The 12,166-nt window shown below is 38.9% G+C and overlaps 1 protein-coding gene across 8 annotated transcripts in view; it reads left to right on the forward strand.

Annotated features, from left to right (window-relative positions):
• The window catches only part of SMPX (small muscle protein X-linked), a 44,507-nt gene that overhangs the window by 5,728 nt on the left and 26,613 nt on the right, over window positions 1-12,166 (forward strand). For all 8 annotated transcript variants that reach the window (XM_074858642.1, XM_074858644.1, XM_074858641.1 and 5 more), the window contains exons 3-4: window positions 3,039-3,128; window positions 6,773-6,926. In XM_074858642.1, coding sequence (XP_074714743.1) covers window positions 3,039-3,128; window positions 6,773-6,913 — 231 coding nt within the window. In that variant the 3' untranslated portion in view covers window positions 6,914-6,926. The remainder of the gene's footprint in view (window positions 1-3,038; window positions 3,129-6,772; window positions 6,927-12,166) is intronic.

Here is a 12,166-nt window from a genome sequence, read left to right on the forward strand (position 1 = left end):
GTTTCCTATTTTTTTTTTTTCAAATTACATTCAGTTTTCTCTGTTGTTCCTTTATTATATTTAAAAATTGAATACATTTATACTGAAGCAGCTTTCCAGCTTATTCAGTCATCCTTCTGGACAGCCAGGGATGGCTGTGATGCTGTGAAGAATTTATCTGTAACAGTCCTCAACTCTTGCATGGCTGCATGCGTTGTGTCCTAATCTGGATAACCTGTCTCTATTAAACAAAAAGAAGAACACTAAACAAACAAATCTCTAAATACCAGTTTAATTGAGTCAAACCAGAAATATATGTTGTATGTCATGCTTACAGATATTTTTCCTTTGGTCTGTTCGGGAAGATCTTAGTAGAGTACATCAGTACAAACCTACTCATTACAAAAATTGCAATGACATCCAAAATATGGTAGGCATTTTCCAAAAACAAAGGAAGATACAAACCCAATAGTTTTCATAATTAGTATGATTAAAAATAATAATCACACCAGAGAGTCTGTCTAAAGCAATTATAATTTAGGATTTCAGGAGTTTGCAACAAAAAATTTCCGGTTTAGCATTTTCCTGGACAGGGAACAGGTGAGGAAGAGATCACTGAGGCTTGTATCTCTGTTCCAGCAGACAGGTGACAAGAGCCTTGAAATGTATTTTAAAAACACAATTGCAAACTTGTGCTGATCTCAGCACAACAGAGTCCTTGCAGAGCTACACTGGTGTACAGAATTTGGTCCACCCATTATGTGGCTGCTCATCTGCAGGAAGGGACCAGCATTGGATTAAGAGGGAGATTTACAGCTCAGGACTTTGATACCTCTGTTCAGGAGCTGTTCAGAAATCAGTCATACTTTCATTTCATACTGGAAATATTTTAATTTATAGTATGTGTTATCAGATCCAGACAGTGTTAAACTATGTCTTAAAGGCTGCTCATTTTACCAAGTTAATATTTCATATCTGAGTATGTCTTGTCCAAACTCTGATGTGAATGCACTTATTGCAGATAAAATAGTACAAACTGCTTTTGTGTGACACAGATTACTGTGAAAATGCTGGAGCAGACCAAAGAGTGGTTTATTTAATTTAATTAGCAGTCTGGCACTTAGCAGTTCATTTTTGTTTCCTGAACTGTTTTTAGTCACAGTTGGTCTGTCAATCACAGTAGGAAATGCAAGGGATGGATATCAGAATTGCCATGCTGTGGTATGCCCTGGGTGGCTGTGGGAGGCTGCTTCTGCTTTGATTGACCCCAAGGGGAAGGAATGCCTGAGTTCCAAATGAGCACCAAGAGGAGAGAGAACTCTTAGTGTTTCAACTCTGCAAACTTGTGTGACCACGCTAGCTGTAAAGTGCAAAGAAGTTTCATATTCCAAAAAAAGAAGCTGCCTGGAGGTACCAGAGCCTAGTGGGGGAGATGCTTAGAATTAAAAATAGCAAAGCTGTTTTTTTCCACTCCTAAATGAAATAATGGGTTAAGTACTGTGAGGCTGAAAATGCCCCGTCTCCTGGGAACTTAGGGAGTGCAGATGAAAGGTTTCACAATATCTAAACTAATGCTCAGTGAAAAAACATTATGAAGTGAATACCCAGTTGTGTATAAACTACATGGCCCTACAGACATTTGCAAGCCCTACTGAAATGGCAGATCGCCTTGCATAAATAAAATAATAGGAAATAGATAAATAGAATAAAGGGAACGGTGCTTATTTCTTAGCAAATGGATTCTTAATTTGCTTGATATTTGATTACAGCTGTCAGAACAGTAATTGTTACTGAAAACAGTGGGCTGTTTTCCTGTGGTTGCCCAACCTGGGGCACGATCTGCCAAGACCAGGATTTGAGCAGAAGGATGGAATTAGTCATCTTCATTTAATGCAAATCAGTCAGATGGTAAACTACAATAACACAGCTCACTGTTGGAAGGTTCTTCGCTTCCACTCCGTAACATTACCGATTCACCCCCTGGTTTTACCAGTGGGAGTCATGATATTTTGATGACATTTCCTAGGAGCAGCTTCTCTTCTGAGATAACAAGATAAGAATAGGTATAAATTGTGCATTTAGTTGATCACACTATTTGACTTTTAAAATAATCCAGGCTGGGTCACATCGGGAAATAGATACATTTTAGCTGCTCTTTCCTAAGCAACATTTTCTGCCATTCTTTTCTCAAAAATCTTTACTTTGAAGGTATCTATTATCAGCCCCATTTATGTTATGGCTACTGGCTTTCTGCCACAAATAAAAAATTGGATTGATGCATTCATGTGGGTATCATTCTGGAGGGAGTTTGCTAAATCTGGGGGCTAGCCAGCTCTGACCTGTGAGCCCCTGCTGCAGATGGGGCTGGGGTGGCTGGGCAAAACCCAGCAGGCGCTGGAGGGTCAAAAAGCCTTCCTAACTTTTCCAACAGATCTTTGCAACCGAGAGGCGTATTTCTAGGACTAAGGCATTAGCACCCATGGGTAAATTTTGGGTAAATTGTAGCACCCATGGGTAAATTTTGTTGGTAAAATCACATTTTAAACACTCATGGCTTAAGTTGGTTCAGGGCGGGCTTTCCTTCCTAACAACCTGTGATTAAATGAGGTGAGAACTGGTGTCACTGGGAAAGGGAGAGTGCTCCAGTCGTTTGGGTGTTATTTTAGGATATAGGTGGTTTACACTTAAATGCTGATTCTGGCACTTGCTTTCTGTTTGACCTTGACCATATCAGAGCAGACCCAGATGCCTAAAGACACTTTGGTGTCTAGTACTCATTCGTTTTAAGTCCAATGAAATCAGGGAGCATTAGACTAAAATGCAGAACTTCAAAAGCTTTCTAGGTAGCTTTGTTTTTTCACTTTCCATCTTTAAAATGGAGATGAAACCACTTCTCTTTCCCACGGGAGTGGTGTGATGATGCATACATTGAAGGCATAAGTTCTCGGAAACCACAATAATGTCATACACTTGTCCCACCACTTTTGAGTTTTGCCATTTACCAGCTGTATGTTTATTTATCAGTCACTACTATATGCATCATAATTTCCTTCTCACAGGCTAATATTAACATCCCAATGGGAGCGTTTCGACCTGGTGCAGGCCACCCGCATAAAAGAAAAGAACTTACACCTGAAGAAGTGGAAGAGGTAAGAAAAGAAGGGGGAGTTGATTTTTTTTTTTGCCAGGAGAATCCCTGCCATTGATAGAAGAAAGCCTTTTAATCAGTCTTATAGTATTACATTCCAATCTTAGGCATCACAGCTGAACATGTACTGATCATTCATGGAAATGAACGGCCAGCTATTAAACACTTCATATATATCTTGTTCTGGTTTTGATGCCAAGGCACCTATAGGAATTTAAACTGCTTCAAAGGTGTGTAGCTCTGCTTCAACACCAAGATGATATCTGCTGTCAGAAAAGAGAGACAGGATTTCACCAGCAGCATTTATCTAGGTGGGAGTTGATGGGATACATCAGGAAAAGTTATAGAAAGGCTTTGGAAGAATATGCTACTACCTGCTCCCCTGTGGTGGTGTTTATTGTCACAGCTTAACAATATTGGAACAGGTTTTCAAACCTGATGTTTTTGGAGTATTTATCAACAAAGAGAAATTGACTGTGGATACTATACATTCGCAAATTAAAAACAGAAATTGTGAACCCGTTTACCTGCATAGGGGTGAAAATACTCCATTTTAGATTGAATTCTGTATTTTCATGCCTGTATTTTACAGGGAGTATTTAACACTGAATTTTGAATAGGAAGTGAAATTTATACCTTAACCAACACTGGTCACAAAGGTTATGATTAAACATGTATTTCTGGATGATATTAAAGCACCTTATTTACCATGAACTTTTATGATAAACAAGAATGAAACCGAGTGGTGGAGGAAAAGGTAGTGGGATACTCCAAACAAGAAAAAAACTCAAGTAAAGATGGGTACTTATGGCTTCCTGGACAGCTGGCTGAGTTAGTTCATATAGTCCCTACCCAGGAACTGGTCCTGCTGGGCCAGAGCTGCAAATGCTCCCCAGAGCCAAGGGCGGGAAAGGCTCAAATCAACCCCACACAGCCTGGCTACCTCTGGCAGGACTCGGTCGGGTGGACTTACTGCCATGCAGGCGGGGCAAAGCTGTTCTGGCTGGAGGGAGTCTTGCCCTCACGCATAGCAGAGCCGTGAGGACCAGGAGGGAGGTGGATAGCCACTTCTTTCCAGGTGTGCAGTGGTACTGCTGGTGATTCAGCTCCAAACAAGAAGTAGCCAGATTAGTTTTGGACAAATCATCACCTCCTCCTGACCTGACAGAGGCACTTAAAATGGTCAGGTTCAGTTATGTAAGAGATAATCCTATGCTGTCTATATCAGATTTTTTTCTAAATTTTGACATATTTGATATAAATAGTACTCTGTTTACAGAGAACTTTCCTGAAGAAATCAAACCCAGGCTGACTTAACTCTTCTTAAAAAGATTTTAAAAAAACAAACCCAAATATACAATGTGACCTTGAACGCATATTGTGGCTTTCTTCCCTGGAAAGAAACAAAGCATATTCTCTCCACAGTAATTAAACTGGTGAAGGAATGCATGTTATTAAGCAGAAACTAATATAGCATGTGTGAATTCTGGTAGTATTTGAGAAATAAAATAAATGACTAGTGCTGATAATTAGATTTGGTTGGGTAATTGAATATTACTTTTCTTCTCAGTTATGTGAATACTGTATATGTGACAGACATTACAGAATGAAAGTTCTTGGCCCCAGTTTTATAGCCAATATGCAATGAAAGCAACGGGAGTAAAGACTACAGAAACAGATCTTGTAACAGGAATAGAATAAAAACACTACCAGTGAACTTATCTTTTCAGCTTTCTCATCTCGTTAAGTTTTGCAATACAGCTTGTGATTCTTTAGATCAGCTTTAAACAAATATAACTTTTGCGAACAGTGCTTAGCATTTTTCACTATATTTTCAAACCTTGGCAAAGGAGTTGAGGGAAATATGGGTCTTACTCAAAGGGATGTTAGAGTCAGAAGGGAACATACATTTTTGAAGGTCAGTGGAGCGGACATGTTAACATGCAAAAGAAATGGGGGGTGGGAATTTCACAAAATCACTCTTCTTCAGTCAGAGCATTTCCGTGAAGTTATTTGTTAACTCTTGTCATATATCTAAGTCACTCTTCAGATTTCTTCAATAAAACCGAAGGCCAAGGTCTGATCTCAGTTGTGCATTGCACACAGAGTCATTGATATGGGGGGATGCAGTCATAAATAGCACACACCTGAGATTGGAAGGGAAAACTAACATCAATTTATGGAGTGCAAAGTCTCCAAAATGTGGTCAAAGTTTGCACTGTTTGTAGAAGAAATGGTACTGTAGATGACTTGAAACAGTATTTTTAACACAGTATCTGCTATGGGGGTTTGGGGAATGGTAGTTGTTCCCAATTATTCAGATTAGTTAATCATGCAAGAAAACAGTCAAAGGAAAGAACTATACAAGCTCATGGCTTAAGGATCAGATAGGAAGAACATATGTTTTCTAAAATTCCTTGTTTATTTGCTACGTGACATTGCAAAAAGTCTGCTTCCTCATTAGCATGGGGTCCATTAGTCAACAGAAAAAAGAGGGGTTTACTGGCCAATAATATGTGACAGATAGCTTTGTAATTTTAAAAATGAAGTAAAATATTAAGAATTGACTGTTCAAGTTCAATACACCTTTCCAAAAAGGGTGGCTAATGTATCTAAATACCGAATTAACTCCAAAAAGGCCATTCCAAAAGGACATTCACAGAGTAATCAAAAAAGAAAAAATAATTTAATTGTGAAATAATTTACAATAAAATATTAATTCATTTCTAAACCTACATGATTCCCCCTCTATGCCAGCTTTATAAAATTCAGAACAGGTTGAATGAACCTTAAACTCCCTACTGGAAAACTACTCCTTCAAAACATTACTCAGTCTAGAATAGAAATTTTCTGAAATACATACTGTACTTCACCCAGGAGAAATAGTACAGCTAAGGAAGTACCAAGGGCTGAAATACTGTGGTCCATTGGGAAATTAGCTGATATACTTACTATTGTGTAAGTGTTGTTATTTAGACTGAATTTTTACAGTGTCAGCAAAATAGCTGTCAGGCACTACCCTAATTCAAACATAAAATGACAAAAACTCTCTGGTCTTAAAAAAGAGGTTAAGGAAAATTAAGCATCAACTTGAACTCAGCTTGAATGGAGGTCCATAACCTACTATACTAATTTTGTTATTAATTTTAAGTCCTATCTATTTTGGAGTCCATAATCTATTATCATAGCTCTTCTCCAGAGCTGCAGAAGTGCATGATGGTTTTCCTCCTCAATTGGCTGGTAACTATGAGACTCTGAAAGAAATTAGATTATAAAAATGGTTCTTCTGCTTTTTTCCCCTAAAATATGAAGAACCTGGGAGTTGACTTTAATACTCCGCTCAGTTAATTTTCTGCTAATGGTCTGACACTGTAAGTGCTTACTCATTTACCAAAAGATCCACATTCCCCTGCAATGAGCACCTTCAAATTTTTTTTTTTTTCAGAATGCTTTTAGACATTTTAGACAACAACCAACAAAATAACCTATTTCTTTCTGTCCTCCCCCTTGACCCCTCCCCCCAGTTTCCATTGGGATTGCATTTAGTATAAAAACATCTTTTCCTGTTTCTCAAATAACTGACCTGTGCTCATGCTTGAGAGATTGCTATTGCAGCAGTAAGGTTACTGGTATCCTTTTGTGCAGAGTGTTCCTGCTTTGACAGAGGAGGAGAAAGACAAGAAACATCTCCCAGGAGCTAAGAAACTTCCAGGTCCTGCTGTCAACTTGTCAGAGATTCAAAACATAAAGAGCGAGCTGAAATTTGTCCCCAAAGCTGAACAGTAGCTGGAACAAGCAGGTGAGTAAAAGAGAGGTTCTTTACATGGCTCTAGGAGAAGCAGGCTGATCCAGAAACCTCTTTGTGTCAAAAGATGGCTTTCCAATTACTTCAAAGGACGAGAATAACACCCTGTATTTCAAAGACAAAATATAAGAAGGTCATAAACCTTGGAATTCTCTGTTATTTCAAACATGGAGCATGTAGGAGACTATATCCAATGATATATGGCACCCATCAACAGGCCTAACAAAAAGTATATTCAGCTATTAGGAATATTGAAGCCAGCTTCGAAATACCAGCTTCTTGCTTCGCAAGTACAAGGTTTTACAGAATATAGGACCTGTATTTGTACACTCTAACTATAGTGTTACTACACTCTAAATACGTGTTTTCCAATGGAAATAAATTTATTGCAGTGATGGACAAATAGCTCAGTGTTTTTAAAAAGCTCCTTTGGAACGTTAGATACTTGATATAATTTTATTTCTGTAATTCAAAACTGACATGCTAATGGCTCTATGTAATTGATCACACAAAAGTACCCAATGCCACTTGTGGCACCCAAGGACTTACCATATATCTATGGGGGGCTCGGAGATATGATGTAGGACCTTGGGGAGATCTGTGCTCCTCTGGATTGGCAGCTGGAGACCAGGCAGGGACCCTCAGGTGCCGCAGACAGCACCAGACACCTATGGGTTGATCCACTGGTTTATGACTAGCATCACAGCTCATACTTCATCTTATTTTGCTCAATGTCTGGATAGAGATCAGTGATGAGTGGAATTCCTCAGGGGTTCATACTGGGACCTGTGCTGTTTAATATCTTCATCAATGACATAGACAGTGGATCAAGTACACCCTCAGTGAGTTTGCAGATGACACCAAGCTGAGTGGTGCAGTTGACACGCCTGAGGGATGGGATGGTATTCAGAGGGACCTGGACAAGTTCAAGAGGTAGGCCCATGTGAACCTCATGAGATTCAACAAGGCCAAGTGCAAGCTCCTGCACAGGGGTCAGGGAAACCCCCAGTATCAATACAGGCTGGGGGATGAAGAGATTGTGAGCAGACCTGCGGAGAGGGACATGGGGGTACTGGTGGATGAAAAGCTGGACATGAGCCGGCAATGTGTGCTCACAGCTCAGAAAGCCAACCGTATCCTGGGCTGCATCAAGAGAAGCATGGCCAGCAGGTTGAGGGAGGTGATTCTCCCCCTCTACTCCACTCTCATGAGACCCCATCTGGAGTTACTGCATCCAGCTCTGGGGCCCCCAGCACAAGAAAAACGTGGACCTGTTGGAGTGGGTCCAGAGGAGGGCCACAAAAATGATCAGGGGGCTGGAGCACCTCTCCTATAAGGACAGGCTGAGAGAGCTGGGGTTGTTCACCTGGAGAAGAGAAGACTCTGTGGAGACCTTTTTGCAGCCTTTCAGTACTTAAAGGGGGCTTATAAGAAAGACAGGGACAGACTTTTTAGTAGGTCCTATAGTGAAAGGACAAGGGTTAATGGTTTTAAACTAAAGAAGGGTAGATTCAGACTAGATATAAAAAATAAATTTTTTACAATGAGGGAGATGAAACACTGAAATGGGTTGCCTAGAGAGGTGGAAACATTCAAGGTCACGTTGGACGGGGCTCTGAGCAACCTGATCTAGTGGAAGGTGTCCCTGCCCAAGGCAGGAGGGGTTGGACTAGATGGTCTTTAAAGGTCCCTTCCAACCCAAACCATTCTATGATTATTTTATTTAAAAGGAAATACTCATCACTTCAATGCAGATTTCAGCATAATTTCCATCTAATTTCAAACAAGGCCCATAAGCCTTGGTTGGTTTACATTCTGTGCCTTAAAAAAATTATGATAATTTCTGTCCATGAAATTATCCTCTGATATTTTTTGAAAAGCCTGAGTCAGTACAGATGCAACAGGCAGTTACAATGAAAATTCAGATCTACAGATAAGTTTTAATACAAAAAGCCCTGACTACAGTTAAAAAAAAGATAGTTGTGTCACATAGGAGTCACCTGAATTTCCAGTTTTGCCTATTGGAACAAGTCCTTTTTATCGTGAAGAGAGGCAAAGGAGCTAAGCTGAGTAGAAGAACATCATCTGGAATTTACTGCACAGAAATGTAAATGAAGAACAAAAGAAAACAGAAAACAGTGCAGAAGGGGTCTGGGAACATAGAAGTGCTATGGATCAGGAATCTTGAAAGAAATGGCGTATAATCTGAGTGAATTGCCCCAATACACACTGCAACATTAACTTATTTTTTATGTACAGCATAAATATACCATTTAGAAGGGAAAAGTGTTTAGTTTTTTCTTGCTTTTACCCTGCTGTGTCATAATGTTCCTGTTATTTTAAGGAAACAACAGAGTCTTTCTCTTCAGAAAACTTGGGAAAAGGAAAATTAACATTTTGTGAAATGTAACATTGTAGTCATCACACTAAAGCAGTACCCAGAGAAATATGAATTTTTAATGTGAGGCTTTAAAGAGGTTCTTCTCTCTAAGAAATATTTAGACATAAATTTAACCCCATATTTATTCTGATTTTCTATTTTCAATGTTTGCTATTTTCAACGTTTGCTATTTTCAATATTTAAAACATTTTTTTAAAAATTAGCTTACTGAGAGTCTGACAGAAACATTTAGGGTGTGCACAGAGAGGGTGTGCACAGAGATTCACTCTAAAGAAAAGATTTCTACAGAAAGGTCAGCAAAGTAAAGGGCATCTTGAAAGCTGCGAAGCCATTATGAAGTAATTTTTGTCTTCATCCTAATTTTGGTGTTGTGTTGGTTATCAGGTTCTGACAGTGACACAGATTTCTAGATTTTGGATAGTAGTCACAGATCATATCTGAAAACTTAGTTTCTAGAAGAGTTGCAGGCACAGTACTAAATGGAGACTAGGAGTTTGGGTTTGTTTGCAGTGTGGAACTAAGCATGTGCATAAATTTTACATAAAATTAGGATGTAAATCAATCACTTGCCACATCCAGCAGCCTTAAATGATACCAAATCTAAGGATTGTCCCCTATGGAGGACATTCATTCATCAGTTCAGTTGTTTTAGGCATGACCAGCAGCCTTGTATAAAATGTGATATAGTCAGTGAATTGTTTTATGACTCATCCTGCCAAGCCAATGAAGATTATCTTTATTTGAAAGAAATTAATGCTCGCATCTGCCCGATACTTTGCTTTGTCTCCAAGAAGGGGTTAGTGATCATCCTTTGGATGTGATGCTCTCTAAAGAATGGTAAACTGACTGGTCAATAGAATATGCCTGTGCAGATTGAGTACTGATAAATGAGGGTGTTCTTTACACAGTTTGGAAATCAGTTCTCTCTCACATCAGTACAATAAACTTTTCAGATATTCACTGTTGAGGGATTTCCCTTTGATAGTATTTTTATATTTCTTGTGGTACTCTGTAGGAAATACCCACTGAAACTGGTAGAAGAATTCCAAATTCTCTGGATAATTTCCATTATGCTGTAATCCTATAACATGATACCATAAAAATATCAAAAATATACATAAAGATATCAAAAATACCAGAGGTTTTACAACTACAACAGTTATTTCTAACACTTCCTCCGAGTATTGTCATTTTTTATTGCAGTTTCAGTAAATTGCAAGTCAACATGATCAATTTTGTTTTAATTTTGCTTCATGTTTTCTTGCTCAGTTTTAGAGAGTGCAAACCCATCAGCAAAAATAAGGAACCCGCAAAACAGTAGGTTGGTTCATTATTTACAAACCCATTCCTACATAATTTGCACTTTACAGTAACTTCTGTTAAATCTCTTTGGTCTTGCTCTTTCACCAAATTAGGAGAGATGAATAGACTTTCTAAGATCATAGTTATGAGTCTGAGTTTGTGGGAGGGATATAGTTAGTGAGATGTCATGAAGTTGGATCCACTGAAGGTCATAAACTGCTTATCAGTTAAGATATTCCTGTAGTCATCCCCTGCTGCTGGTCTGTCATCTAAAATTAACTAATTAGCATACTCTTCTTTGTCATAAAGAATTTTTTTCTTCCACAGACCTGTAGATGTTGTGTTTGATGCAGCGAGTTTTAATATACAACATGAGTTGTGATTCGTTTTCCTTTTCTCCATCTACAATATTTTTGCTGCTCCTTTCCATTTCTACATGCACTACAGTGAAACATATGCAAAATAAAATAGTAACAAAATAGCACACGCTAATCAGCTAAATATATGTCCTATTGAATAAGTAATGGTAGGCAGCATTTAATTTGTGACTAATGGAGACTGCTATGGCTGAGATTTATTGCTGATTGTTGTGATATCTCATGTGATAACTAGTATAGTGATTGTACCTGAAAATGGGCCTAAGCACAAACTTGCATTTTACCTGACAATATATGTAATTGCAGCTAGTTACTGCTGCAACTCCTGTTCATTCTTCATTCTGTACCCCTTCACATTTTGTGTCCTGAAGTATGGGGGTTTGCATAACAAGACTTTTTACAATGTGCCATGAAGGGCCAAGGAGTCTGAATGCTGGACTTCGGCTTTAAAGGACCTAAAAACCTTCAGCCAGAGTGGTCTAGTCTTTTCCCCTTGAAGGAAACTTTCATACTTACTGAAGGAACTTCTCAAAAGGCAAAAAGGGGAATTTACTGTTGTGAAGTTACAAAAAAGTCTGTTGTGGATATACAGGCAGCACTCCTGGCACTGTGTTCTGGTCATGTTTGGAGAAAAGGCTTGTCAGAATCCCCATGAAACCTTGAGAAACCCCGCGGCTGGTACTTGTAGATAAACTGTTGTCTTTACCTGGAACTCTACTGGAGAGGGTGGTTTAATTTCAGAAGATAGTTCTGTTGTCAGATTACAGAAGCAAGGGAGCTGTCTTTTGAGGGCAGAAGAACAAACAGCTAGCAAAAGCTTCCCAGGGCAGTTTGGCCTTTGCATTACTTGCAGCATGACCTCCTCTATAATATATTGAGAATCCTGCCCTGCATAAAATGAGGAATCTTGTCAGCAGAGAAGCCTCTGAGATGGACATCACTTGGGGAAGAAAGAGAGAAAGGGAAAAAAAACCAAGTCCCTTAGCGAATAGAGCTCTTATATCCATACTTACAAGATGTTCCTTGGTGTTGTTATTAATTATTTACAAAAAATGTCAATTACCCTGGGCTAAAAATACACATTATAACGTTGTCCACTGACTACTGTGGATTTTAACTACAGTTACATGCTATATACTGTTCTTAAACTGCAT

Source organism: Strix uralensis, chromosome 2 (genome assembly GCF_047716275.1).
Source record: "Strix uralensis isolate ZFMK-TIS-50842 chromosome 2, bStrUra1, whole genome shotgun sequence".
NCBI lineage: Eukaryota > Metazoa > Chordata > Aves > Strigiformes > Strigidae > Strix > Strix uralensis.